Source organism: Pteropus medius, unplaced genomic scaffold (genome assembly GCF_902729225.1).
Source record: "Pteropus medius unplaced genomic scaffold, Ma_sr-lr_union100, whole genome shotgun sequence".
Classification (NCBI taxonomy): Eukaryota; Metazoa; Chordata; class Mammalia; order Chiroptera; family Pteropodidae; genus Pteropus; species Pteropus medius.
The window spans coordinates 1001647-1015191 of record NW_024352780.1 but is presented as its reverse complement, the minus strand read 5'-3'; the positions used below and the strand labels follow the sequence as shown (position 1 = coordinate 1015191).

General features: G+C 66.5%; 1 protein-coding gene across 1 annotated transcript in view; it reads left to right on the top strand.

Moving 5' to 3' along the window:
• Positions 1-13545, top strand: part of PKD1L1 (polycystin 1 like 1, transient receptor potential channel interacting) — a 76559-nt gene that overhangs the window by 16564 nt on the left and 46450 nt on the right. Inside the window, 12 exon segments of the mRNA XM_039847124.1 lie at positions 1306-1482; positions 2773-2850; positions 4641-4783; positions 5256-5269; positions 5271-5374; positions 7122-7233; positions 9519-9777; positions 10456-10527; positions 11478-11690; positions 12551-12793; positions 13151-13261; positions 13369-13526. Of these exon segments, the coding sequence (XP_039703058.1) occupies positions 1306-1482; positions 2773-2850; positions 4641-4783; positions 5256-5269; positions 5271-5374; positions 7122-7233; positions 9519-9777; positions 10456-10527; positions 11478-11690; positions 12551-12793; positions 13151-13261; positions 13369-13526 (1684 nt within the window).

The window sequence follows — 13545 nt, the reverse complement described above, 5'->3', positions numbered from 1 at the left end:
TCCGTGACGTGTTTACACTTGTCCCCAGGGCTGTCACAGCACCTGGAGACTGGCACTCAATGAGCATGTCGTCGGATGAATCACAAATGATCAGGGAGTGATCGATTTATCCGGCGAATGACTAGATAAGCAATGAGTGATTCGTTGGTGCAATGGGCAGGCGATCGGGGTGATCTATGTAACGGTCAGGGAATGACCCGTGTTGAATGCCGAGATGGACGACCAGTGATCGTTCATGGGTTCATGGGATGACTAGGTGACCGGCGAGCAGCTTGTGTGTTCAATGGGCAGTGAGTGGTCAGTGAGTGATTTGTCCGCTGAACGAATGGGAGACAATGACCAGTGTGTGGTGTGTTCATGGGATGGACGTCTGGGCGCTTGGTGGGGTCACTCGTCGGGTTCACTGTGCGGGCCTCTGGCCACCCTCTCTGCTGCCTCCACCGCCACGGTCCTTCCCGCCTACCGCAGGCGTCTGTGCCGGGGGCTCATCTCCAGGGGTCGCACCGGATGAGAAGGTGCTGCGTCCAGGACTCTTTCTTCCCAACGGGGGGGCGCCATTTCTGAGCCCGGACATTGATTCACTTCTTTGCGATTTCCTGGCCTCTCGCAGTCTCAGTGAGCGTCCCCTGAGCAGAGTCCAGCTGTCCCCTCTGGCCTGGACCACGTGGGAGCCGCTGGCCTGTCTCTGCCGCCAGCCGTGCCACCTCAGTCACGTCACTGCAGAGGGCCAGAGACGGTGCCTTCAGGGCCTCAACCCAGAGCGTCGCACCCCGACCTGTCCCCCCACACCCCTCACTCACCTAGGGTTCCCCAGTTCCTCCCACCCCACCGCCCGCTCCTCCCCGTCCTCCCTCCCTGCGGCCACAGCCGTGACCCCACCCCGAGCGGCCTCTGAAACACTCCCACCCGGTCTCTGAAACCTGGCCCGTCCGCCCCCCAACCCCGCTCCCAGGCACGCCCGCTTCCTCCCCCGCGGGGCGCCGGCCTTACGCCGCTCGTGTCCGTGTGTCCGTGTGTGTTTCTCTGACGCGCTCGCTGTAGCCGTCCGGGTAATGTCCTTGTCCCAGTAACTAGTCCTGGGCCTCGTGGCCAGACACATGCGCGCTGAGGGGACGTGGGTGGAGGACGCAGCAATGACGTGAACGGTGTGCCGGCCTCAGTCCCCTGCTGCCTGTGTGGCCGGCGAAGCCGTTTCAGACCACGGGATCCGGCAGCCTCGGGCGTGGCGTTGCTGCCGACCGCCCTCCAGCGCTGGGAGACGGACTCAGGACTCGTAACCGACCCAGGCTCGCTCTGTCTTCCCAGGGACCAGTCTCCGCCTCCCGGGGCCAGGACCCAGTGCCAGCGCTGATGGGAGCCTCGGTGACGGGGACAACCTGGTGGGCCCCGTGCTCCCCACCGCGGGCGCCAGGCCCGGCCTCCTGGTCGACTGGCCCAAGGCCCCGGTGGCCCGTGCTGTTTTCCGGGGCTACACCACGTCTGGTACGTGCGCCCTGGGCCCGGGGCCTCGGCCGCCTCCTGGGGCGTGGGCACCAGCCCCCGAGCTGCCCTGCGCCTTCTCCTTTGCGTGGGGGGTGCGTGGGGGGAGCTTGGGGTCGAGCCGCCTTCTGCTGCATTTGTCCCTCTGTGGACCACGCTGAGGCTCGAGCCTGCCGGGCGCCCCGTTTGCAGGTCAAGGGGGGGAGGCCTCTCGGCTGCCACAGGCGCAGGGCACGGGGAACGCGCCGGCTCCTCCGTGCGTACACACTGCTGTGCCTCCCACGGGCGCGGTCACCCGCAGAGCGAGCACAGGGACACCGCCCTAGTCACCCGCTCAGCTCGCCGCATCGCCCTTCGCGGTCACACAGTAGGTCGTCCCTGCTGCGAGACCCACGTCCCCCACTGCCACTAGCTGGTGTCTTGTTCTGTGCTGCTGAGCCGTCCTGCTCCGGGCCCCCGTGTCACACTGGGGTCCCCTCGCCCCGGGCCAAACCCCCACACTGGGGTCCCCCCGCTCCGGACACGCATTCAGTCAGCCCATGTCCGCTGGGTGGTCACAGTCCCCACCGGTCAGCGCTGTGCACGGCGGTGTCCTGCAGAGACGTACGTGTCGCTCCGAGGACCTCGGCCTCCCGCAGAGTCGCACTGGTCAGCAGCCGCTCCTAGCGCATGAGCGGGGTCCCCCCACGCGCTCTGCTCTGGGGAGTGAGCACCCCGTCTGAGCGGGGTCCCCCCACGCGCTCTGCTCCGGGGAGTGAGCACCCTGTCTGAGCGGGGTCCCCCCACGCGCTCTGCTCCGGGGAGTGAGCACCCCGTCTGAGCGGGGTCCCCCCCACGCGCTCTGCTCCAGGGAGTGAGCACCCGTCTGAAGCGGGGTCGCTCTGCTCGAGTGAGCACCCGTCTGGCGAGAGTCCCCGCAGCTGCTCCGGGGAGTGAGCACCCCGTCTGAGCGGGGTCCCCCCCACGCGCTCTGCTCCGGGGAGTGAGCACCCCATCTGAGCGGGGTCCCCCCCACGCGCTCTGCTCCGGGGAGTGAGCACCCCGTCTGACCCGGCCGCTGGCTGGAGCTCGGTGTCGCTGCCGTTGGCAGGGGAGCCGGGATGGGCTCTGAGCTCTGTGCCGAGGGCGTAACAGACGGGGAGTGGCTTGTCCGGTTGGGGACAAGCGGGTTAACTGGTCCTATTTTACTGTCACTTTGGGACTGAGGGTGGCGCCTGTGCTGAGGGTTTGTCTGAACTGCTGTCCTTCGAGCCCACTGATGACCGTGTCCCTGAGGCCCCTCCCTTTCCATAGGGATCACGGGACAGACGGTGACGATAAAGCCGTATTCGCTGAGCCCTGGAGAGACGTATGTCCTGCAAGCCTCTGTGGGTAGGTGGCGCTGCCCGCTGGGCCTGCTGCAGGGACCATGAGGGCTTTAGTTCTAGTGGCAGCTTTTCCTGGAAACTGTGGTCATGTGAGACCCCTCCCCGGGGCTCTCATTGTGGAGGTCCCGCCACCCACCCCCCGCCTCACTGTCACCCCGCGTTAGAGGGTCGGAGGAGGCACAGGTGTTCCTGTGCACTTGGCGAGCAGGTGAGTGTTCAGAGCGGGGCTGAGGCAGTCGCCCGTTTCACTCGACCTGGACAGCTGGGTCGCTTGACCGCTCCCCTGCAGACGGCTGGGGCTTCTGCACGTGCTCGGAGGCCAGCGCGAGTGGCTTCTCCCCGGGGGCCCTCGTGCTGGCCCACGTCCCTCTGGCGTTTCCGTGACAGCCTGACGTCCCCCCTCTGGGTAACTCCTGGGCACTTTGCCGCGTTTCTAGAGGCCTTTAGCTCCATTCGGCTCCGAGGCCGCGTGTCTGTGTGCACAGGCGCGGCTGGTCGGCGTCCACGCTGGGCGCTGGGCGCTGGCTGCAGCCCGCCACGCACGTCCGTCTCGCATCCACGCGGCCGCTCGCGTCACCTGGTGGGCGGGCAGGACCCTGGGCGGCTTTTGTCCTCAAGGCTTTTGTCGACATCTTCGTAAAGGCCCCTCCTGACCCTCCCATGATGCTGTGCGTTGAGAAACGGAATTCAGAGTCCTGGCTCCCACGCACGCCTTTGGAGACTTGTTCGAAGGACGAGCCGGGAGCCCTTCTCTCGGGGGGACACAGTCGTGCCAGTGCCAGCCCTCAGCTCGCCCCGTGGCAGCGCTGTCCCCAGAGCTCCTGCCTCCCCAGCCCCCCACGGCCCGTCCTCCCCTGTGCTGGTCTCAGGGGCTGCTGCTCCCCGGGGCCTGCCCTCAGCATGACTCAGGCCTCTGCACGCTCAGTGCCTCTTCTCCTGGGGACGCCCCGGCCAGCTCGGAAGCGGCCACCCCACCCTCTCAGATCTTACTTCTGCTGTAGGACCTGTCGTCCGTACTTGGGGACAGCCTCTGGCACAGCATCCGAGATGCAGCCGTGGCGCCTGCTGTCATAGGGGGGTCAGCATCATCAAAGCTCTAAGTGATTTAATGTATATCCCACACCTCCAATTTATCTCAAGAAAAAGGCATCAAAGTAAAAAAGTAAAAAACAAAAAAAAATTGTGCATGAAAATAATCATCGTAAGATGATTCATAATAGCAGAAAATGGAAAATGAGATGTTTAACGTGGGGGATGATAGTTAGGCGTGTCGGACCGTGTCTGTTCATGGCACCGATTCTGAACGCCCTGTGGCAGCAAGGACCGTGCTTACAACATTCGTGCCGTTAATAAAAGCCAAGCCTCAAACCGCATCAGCGCTGCAGACTCCGCTGAGCTGTGCCTGCGTGTCCTGGACCAGCTTTGAGACCATGTAGCGGGAAGGGGGTTTGCTGGGGCGCACCCTCCGGTGTCCCCTGCCAGCAGGTGGGGACCTGGCCCGTCCCGCCTGCCCAATCTCCAGGCGGAGCGAGCAGCCAGGGAGCGGTGTTACTGGGCGCTGCGTGGTGGTGGCCCTCGGCACCAGCACACACCAGGGCCCCGGAGGCCGTGCTCACCCCGGCCACCCCCACCCCAGCTTTCTGACCCCACAGGCCGGGCAGGCCTGAGAACCACGCTGCTGGCCTGGGGCCCAGACCGTGAGACCCACGGAGGCTTGAGCTCTCGCCCGCCATCTGTGCCGTGTGCCCCCTCAACTCCCCCAGGGGCTGTGACCCTGCGTCATGTTCTCTGCAGCTTCAAACCACAGCTTTCTCGGGAAGGCGCAGCTGTACTTGACCGTCAACCGGGCCCCGCGGGACGTGGCCTGCCAGGTGCAGCCCCACCAGGGCCTCGAGGCACACACCACCTTCGGTGTCTTCTGCACGTCGGGGACACAGGTGCGATGGCCTTGCCCCTGGGCTCTGTCCTGTCCTCACGCGGTGGACACCCACTCGTTCCAAGTGCCGCCCCAGCGGCCCCTCCCAGCAGCCACCGTGTGCGTCCCCAGGCCACCTCCATCCTGGGCCTCACCGAAGGCCCGGCTCTAAGGCCGAGCGCGTCCCCTGCAAGTCCCCTCCCGTCTCCTGTCTGCTGCATCCCCAGTGGGAAGCAGAGGGCAGCCTCATCCCCTCGACCCCGAGATGGGGAGGTCCCAGGCCCGGAGGGCACACGACCCCAGGGACAGAGGCAGCTCTTTAGGCACTGGGGAAGAGGGGGCCGTGGAGGTGGGTGGTCACCCGCCGCGTGCCTCGGGGACACTCAGTGACGCCCGCCCGGTGTCTGTCCGAGGACAAGCCCTCGGCGGTAAGCAGCGGGCGGGCTTGCTGCTGAATTGCCGTGCTCGATCTCACACCGTCCCTCCATCGGCAGGACCTTCACCACGACCAGCTACCAGGCGGGAAGTGCCCCCCAACGCATCCTTTACCGCGGGAGAGACACCCAGCGTTACTTCACGCTGCCGGCCGGCGAGCCCGTGGACGGCTTCCGAGGTAGGCCGCGGAGCGGGCCGGGGTCGCGGGCAGCGGGCCGGGGTCGTGGGCAGCGCCGACCTGTGCTTCTAGACCTGGTTCCCAAAACTACGAGGTGTAGAACCCGTGTGTCCGGAAAGTCACGTTCTTTGTCTCGCGATGCGTCTGACTGGTTCGGTCCAGGTCCAGCGCCTGCTCTGTGGTGCAGAGAGGAATCAGCCTTCCACGTAAAGTGATGCTCTGAACCTGCAGTCAGGGCGAACGCGAGGCAGTGCCGAAGGGCACCTCGTCCCCCCGAATCGAACGTCGAGATCACGTTCGCTGACACGCATTTGCGGGCGGACCCGGGAGGGCCGAGCTGACCCGCATGGTTTTCGGGACGAGACAGGCTCTGTCCCGTGCACAGCTCTGTCCTCTGACGCTGACCCCGCATCACGCCCGCTTGTGCTGAGCACATTGGCGACATGGCCATTTAGGGAAGTGTCCCCATCCGCGGGAGCCAGAGCAGAGCGGTCTCTGGGCGTGAGGGGCGTTCGCGAACTTCCGCTGGTTCCGACACGGGGGCGGGCGAGTCGGGATCTTGTGCCTCCTTGCTGTGGGCGATTCTGTTCCAGCCGGACGCCCGCTGGTCCGGGCGCCTGGCTCACTTGAATGTCGCCCGTCCGTCCAGTCCAGTCCGTCCTTCGCGACGCCTGGCCTGAGCCCCGGTCAGAAGCCCGTGCACCTCTGGGTGTGGGTCAGCAGCACCAAGGGGGAGCGCGCGGGTTCTCGGGGCGGGCACCGGGCATGTGGGCGGGGGACGAGGGGTCCTCCCGGCCGGCCTCCGTGAGTTCTTCGAGACGGAAATTGCACCTAGCGTCTGTCTTCTGGAATTTTCCTCAAAATAGATGCTCACCACACTCCTCTGTGTGGGGCCTGCAACCTGCACAGAGCTGGGTCTGAACAGGACTCGCATTCGGAGCCTCTCACTGGACCGGTGCCTGCGGGGGCCCCGTCCGCGGGGCGCGCACTGGGCCCTGTTCATGGGGGGCACCCTGGGCCCCGTCTGCAGGGGTCTGCAGAGCACGGGACCTGCAGAACTCCAAGTAGGGGGAGCTTGGGGCAGGGCCTTGGCTCCGTGTCATCCGCAGGAGTCCCCACCACGCACCTGGGCCCGCATCACGGAGAGCACCCCGAGTCTCAGAAAGCCATTTCCTGCCCCCCTTCCCCCGCCCTCATGCAGACTCCCCTCCCTCGCTCTCCTCCGGGCCTGTCGCATTCTGTCCTTCACCCGGAACCACTTAGAATCTGACCCGACCCCTGACGCTCCGTCTCAGGCTTCACGTTTTACTCTCCGGCTTCGGTCACTTCCCATGGCCCCGGGTGGCCTGTCCCAGCCCTGCTGGTGACTCAGCACGGCCGTCTCCGGAGCAGGCCGGGGAAGGGGAGGCTGAGGCAGGTGCCATCCTCCCTCCGCGGGCCTCTGGCTCGTGCTGGGCGCCGGGTGGCCCCACCTGTGAGAGTTCCCGCCTCAGCCGGGGCTCTCACCGCCCCGTCTTGTTTGGGTTCACGTGGGAACGCGGGGGTCCCCGGGGAGGGAGCGCCTCCTGTTGCGGCCCCCCGCCGGCCGCCGGCACGCAGGTTGGCCAGCAGAGTCCGGGCGGCTGGTCTGGTGGGGTCGCAGCCGCCGCCTGCCGGCCAGGCTCAGCCCGCCCCGTCCCGACGCCCGCAGAGCAGCCCCACAGCCGGGGCCCCGCTGAGCCGCCTCCGCCTGTTGCTTCCCTTGCAGTCCTGGTGTCCATCCGGGTGGCAGACGGCGAGGGCTCCCAGGGGCGGCCGTGTGTGGTGGCCGTGACGGTGCTTCCACGTTTCCATGGGCACCACTGCCCCGGCGAGGACCTGTGAGTACAGCCACACAGCACCCCCGACCTGCCACGGACCCCCAGGGCGACCTGGACGCCCCCCCGCCCCCCGCCCCCCGCTTCTGGTCGTGCCCCGGTCCCCGAGCTCTTCGCCGAGCTGTCACTCACACCGCGTCGCTCGCCCTCCTCGCGGGCTCGCCCCTGGATCCTGGGGCACCCGGAGCTGCACGCCCCATCGCCCCGTCCGCGGTGTGCCACCCTCCCTGGGAACCTGCCCTCGGGCAGCCCCTGCCCCACCCCGGCCCACCCCACCGCGGCCCAGTCCCTCCCACAGCTCCGCCTGTTCTGCACACCCGTGCGAGCGGGCGAGGCCCGTGCGATCCCCCCTTGTGAGATGTGGATGCCGGCGCCTGTCAGCGCCCACTGCTCCCGTGACCGAGCGTCCCCCCCGGCCCGCCGCATCGTGTTACCAGCGGGGGCCGGCCGCGTGGCCTGGCTTTGCCCTTGGCCGCGTGAACGCGCTGTGTGCGTTCCCCCCGACGCTGGGGGCGCTGAGCGCCCTTCCTGCCATGCGTCTCCCGTGGAGAGAGGTCCCCGCGCTGTCCTGCGTCCTCCGTGGGGAGCAATCTCCCCCGCGCTGTCCGCTCCGGGCTGCTTCGTTCGTCTTTGTGACAACGCGGGGCGTTCGTCACGTGGGCGGCTGCACGGCCCTGCCAGGCGTGTGACTTGCGCGCGCACTCCCAGCCCGGGGCTTCCGCGCTCCCCCTGGAGGTACAGGAGGTTGTAATCCCCCCCTTTTATCACTCATGCTTCTGGCACACCTGAGAAATTGTCCCCCCGCCAAAGTCACGGAGCTCCGTTCCTGATTTCTCCTGGAAAGCTACCGCCTTAGCTGTCACGCGGAGCCCCGGGGCCCCTCTGAGCTGGTTTCCGCGTGTGGCGGGAGGTGAGGCGCACGTTCGTGGCTTCGCAGGTGGCCGCCCAGTGGCTCCGGCTCCACGGGCTGGAAAGCTCGCTTCTCTCCCCTTGAGCCGGGTTGTCCCTTTGTCAAAAACCAAGTGGCATAAACGCCAGTGTCTATTTCTGGGCCGGGAAACTTCCAGTGATCAGACATCTGTCTTCGTCCGGGTCCCACACTAGGTTCCCGTAGCTTCCTGGCGGATTTTGAAGCGGGAAGCAGGACTCCGCTGCCTGGGTTCTTGTCTGTCGAGCTTGCCTTAGTTACGCTGGATCTCCTGCTACCATTTTGCCAATTTCCAACAAAAAAGAGGGGCAAAGCCTCCGACAGGACCGCACCGGCCACGCCCATTTGACAGCGTGAAGTCTTCCAATCCAGGAACTGAGATTTTCCGTGATTTAGGTCTTTAATTTCCTTCAGCAGTATTTTATAATTTTTGGTGTACAGCGTTGAACCTTTTTGTTAAATTAATCTAAGTATTTCGTTCTTTTCGATGCTGTTGTAAGGGGAACTGTTTTCTGAACTTGGGGTGCTTTCATTGCTGGTGTGCCATGTTTGATTGACGTCGTGTATGGGTCTTGCATCCTGCAAGCTCGCCGGCCGGCCCGTCGGCTCTGGTGGTCTCGTGGGGACCCCTGCAACCTGCCGGGTGTGCGGTCACGTGGCCTGCGAGTAGAGAGGGTGTCACTTCTTCCTTTCCAATCCACACACTTTTTCTTCCTTTTTCCTGCTTGGCCGTCCTGGCTGGACTCTCCGGCTCAGAGCTGAGTAGAGGCCCCGGTGGACATCCTTTCTCGGCTTGAAGCCGTCCCCTCGGGTTCTCGGACTTCGGGGTGTTTGCATCGGCACAGGTGCTGGATTTTGTCAGCACGTTTGCTCCATCTGTCCAGATGCTCGTGGTCTGTCCTTCCGTGCGCTGATACGGCGTGTTACACTGGTCGATTTCGTACTCAAATTGCTGACGTTCCTGGGGCGACCCCTTGGGCGTAGCGTGTCGGGCATGTAAGTGTAGGCGCCCGCTCTGCCGTTGGTCTGGGGGCTACCCACCGAGCCGCTTCCTGGAGTGTCGGGGGCCTGCGGCCGCTGTCGCCTGCCTGGATCTCCGTCCAGCTGAGCCGCTCGCCGTCATGCGCGTGTGTCCCTGGCATTCTGTCTGGCTCTTTGTACCCGTTCGGTCCTGACGAGGGGGTCGTAGAGTCCGACGCTGCCCCTCACATCGTCTTAGAGTTTCCTCCGCGCGGACCAAGGCTTCTCGAGTCATACCTTTCTGCCCTGACGCCCAGCAAGCGTTTCTGTGACGAATGCCGTCCGCTCTGGGTGGCCTGGCGTGTTGGAGTGACCGAGATGACGCTCCCGTGTCCTTCAGGTACAATTCCACCCTGAGAAACCTGTCCATGCTCCAGCTGACGGGCAGCCACACGGAAGCGAGGGACTACGTCGCCGTGGTCGCCAGGGTCCTGAGCCGCTGGGCACGGGAGGACGGAAGCCCCGCGTGTGCGTGGTGGTCACCAGTGCAGGACACGCTCATTGCCTCGGTGTGCGGGTTAGCTTTCCACGACCAGGTACGGGCCAGGGCCGGCCGGCTTCGGTGTCCCAGCGGACAGGGCCTGCGGCCGGGTGGCTCATGACACGGGTGGCTCATGACACGGGTGAGGGAGGAGACCGGGCCGGCCGCTGCGTGGCTCTGGTGTCCGGCTGCAGCCTCCCACCGGCTCCTGCATTTCACAAGCAGATGCGGCCGCTCTCCCCGAGACCAGTCCAGGCCGCTCGTCACCGTGCACGGGCTTCTGTGAGCAAACCCGCTCGTGACGGTGGAGCTCCGGCGCTGGTCCTGAGGCCGAGGCCTCCCCGGGGAGGGCCGCGTGCTCCCGTGCGGCCGTCCTTGCCCGCGGCGTGTCCGCGGCTCACCCCGTAGCTGTCTCCAGAGCACGTTCACGCCTAAGAAGACACCAGTTTCGGTGTCTTTGTGACACGTCGTTTGACTAACGTTTTTCCTTCCTCCGCCCCGTCCGTCTCTCTCAGCCTTTTCTGACGCGCGCTCGGCGCCGTCGCCCTAGTTCCTGTTCCCTGCTGTCGCCTTCCTATAGGGCGAGGGGAGGTGGCCCGCGGGTGCCCAGGGCGGGGCGTGGGGGGGCGGGCGCGGCGCGGGTGGGGAACGCCTGGGACCACGCAACGGTCTCTCCAGAAAATGTCGCAGCCCGAGCTCTTCGCTGGGAAACGCGGGATCCGCCCGGTTTCCACACGAGCAGCCAACGCCCTCTCCCTTTGTCTCCTCCCGCCCGCCGCCTGCTCGCCCTGGTCAGGAAGACGCGATGCAGGACGACAGGGCAGAGACCGTCCTCACCCTGAGGGACCTCGTACGCTTCCCCACTCCGGTGAGCGCCGCAGCCTCGCAGGGCGTTCGCTGCCCTTTTTCTAACGACGAGGGTGGGTCGGCTCCTGAGAAATAGGCCGTGCGTGGGCATCCGTCTTTCGTGAAGAACTCGTCCAAGGGCGTCGCGAGGGACGGCTCCCCGGGCGTAACCGTGCGAGCACCCCGAAGCGGGCCGCACACCCGGGGGCCGCCCAGCGCTGAGCCGCGGGGTCAGACTCTCCATCTGCAGCTCCGTTTCTTCTCAGAGCTCAGCAGCCTCCCCTCCCCTGCCCTCCCTGCTGAAGTCCGGCTGCTCTGCCCTTGGGGACACCAGAACGGAGCCCACACAGTCCAGCACCGCCCGCCGCCTTAACCTCGCCCGGCCTGGTCCCCCAGGGCACCTGCTGGGGGGGTGGTCAGTGGACAAAACCCAGGCGAGCGCGAGACAGGCTGTTCCGCCCCCTTGGGGGCCGTGTGGGGAGCAGGCGGGCGGGCTCCTCAGACCACGCAGCACCCCCTGCTTCTGTGCTCGCTTGGAAACGGTCCTCGTGACGGTTCGGGAAGAGAGGGTGGGAGGTGGGGGAAGGGTCACCGGGGGGTGGCTCGTGTGGCGTCTGGGGAGGCCCGGGCAGACGGAGCGGCCACGGCCGTTGGGAGGAGAGACGGCTCCAGAAGCAGGGCCCAGTTCGGACAGGCATCCGCGACACGGTGTTTGGGGTTCGGGGCGAGCGGCCCCGTAGCTCAAAGGGCTGTTAGAGACCCGTCACGTCTCGTCGGCTATTTCGGGGCCAGAGCAGGAGCCGCTCCGTGTGAGGCTGGTCCACACCCCGGCCTGAGTCCATCCTCTCCAGCCCGAGCCCGGGAGGCCCACCGCCCGGCCGCGGCGGCGGAGGCGGGAGCGTGTGCGTCACGCGTCACGCGTCACGCGTCACGCGTGAGGAGACGTTCACTCGGGCCTCTGTCTCCGCGCAGCTAAGCTTCACCAGCGCCCGGCTCATCCTCGAGTTCGCCTGGACGCTGCTGGCCCCCAGCCCGCGCGCAGGGGGCTTCGTGACGGACAGCGGCCGCGTGCGGGAGCTCCTCCTCCTCCTGTCCGGGCTCCTGGGCGCCACCGCCCGCGAGCCGTCGAGGGACCTGGACCGCCTGCGTGAAGAAGGGGTCAAGGCCATCTCGGACGTGCTGTTGGTAGGTCGCGCTTCGCCCTGGGCAGCGGGCGGCCGCTCCCGCTGCAGGACGTTCACCTGCGTCTGTGGCCGAAAACACGCTCGGTCCCCGAGTCCCGCGCTCACTCTGCTGAGCGGCGGTTCGAGGCTCGGAGATTTTCCCATTAACCTTTAAACGCGTCGTGGGAACACGGAGATGTCCCCACTGGGACTCGCTTCCGCCCAGCCCCCGTGTTTCGAGGGGTCCTGCTGGGGAGCTCGGGCCGCGGAAACTTCCGTCACGGGAAGTTCTGTGCTTGAACACGGGGGGCGACGCAGACGGGTCCAACGTGCGTCTCCGTGAAAAGCGGCCGGAGCGAAGCCGCCGGAGCTCGTCTCGTTTGCGTTTGCCGCGGGCGTCGTCTCTGGGGTGACTCGGGTTCCTCTACCTCAGGAAACGCCAGCTCTTTCCAGAAGCTTCTGTCTCTCCTCTCTCCCCATTTATCCCTCCACCCCCTGCTGGTTTACTTAGCCGATGGTGTGATATTGGGGACATTAGGGAATTAGTAAGTGCTCAGTCTGGACCTAGTGACAGCAACGAGCTCATGTAGAAACTGCACTGTCCCCGGGCACCGCCACGAGGCCCCCGTCGGGCCCGTGTGGGATGAAGGCCGTCGTGGTGGTCAGCTCCCTGTGGGTGGGCCAAGAGCCCTAAGCGTGGCGGCTGTCACATGGCGGCTGTCACAAAGGGAACAGACACCACAGCAAGAGCTGTCAGAACGAAAGCAAACGTGTCGTCACTTCCCAGGGAGCCCGAGCTGCCCGTTCGGGACGCCCGCCCCTCCCGGCCCCGGGTCCCGGCCGGCCGGGCGCTGACCGTGGGTGTGTGACCTGCTGTTCCAGGGCGGCCTGCTCTCCAGCACCGAGCGCCAGCTGCTCGTCGGCGCGGGCCAGGCGGCGTTCCACGCGAGGGTGCACCTCGACCATCGGAGCTCCGAGCTGCGCCTGGGCCCCGTCCGCGTGCACCTCCCCGCCGGCCTGGCCGGGCAGGGGCCCGCGGGGCCCGAGACGCAGCGCCCGTGCTGGGTCAGCCAGCTCCTGCTCTTCCGGCGGGGTCTATACCCGGCCGCCCGCGCTCCGGGGCAGGTGGGCATCCCCAGCGACCAGCGTGCGCTCCGGGCCAGCGGCCCTCCCCGCTGCGTGCGCCACCCCGTGCTTTCCTGGCTGCTGCCACTCAGCGGACGTTTCTTTTAAATGAGCGTTTAGAGTAAGAATAGCTTTTTAAAACCTTACGCACGATGGATGCACACGCGCGTGAGCCCGACGGAGCGCCCGCCGCGGGCCCTGAGCGCTCGCTCGTGCTCCCGCGTCACCCACGCTGCCGGCCCCCTCGGGCCGTGGCTCGCTGCCTGTGCCTGCGGCTGGCTGGTGATGTTGCCCACTCTCAGGGGCCCTGTCCCCCAGGCCGGCGGCGTCACCTGCTCAGGGGCCCTGTCTCCGCAGGTCGGCGTCGTTGTCACCCTCTTGCTGCATCGCTGCTCCAGCAGGAGACCCGTCCGCAGACACCGGCTGAGGACGCCCGTGACCGTGGAGTTTGGGGACCACAGTGGCCTGGTGGGGACAGCCTCCCCCTTCCCCTCGGCCGCACCGAGGCCATGCTGGCCGGCTCGTGTCACCTTCCCCCTCGCGGATTTCGCTCACGGGTTTTCCCTTGCCGACAGGGCGGCGGGGGACGGGAGAGGGCGTTCGTGCTGCCGAGGGGCAGAGTGAATTCCCACCGGTTCGCTGGGCTTTCCGGGCGCCGCCAGGAGTCGCTGTGGATCAGGATAGAGTTTCCGAAGCCGGCCGCGAGAGCGTTCCCCGTGCTGCTGCTGGCGAGGTGGGCGCGGGGGACGGTC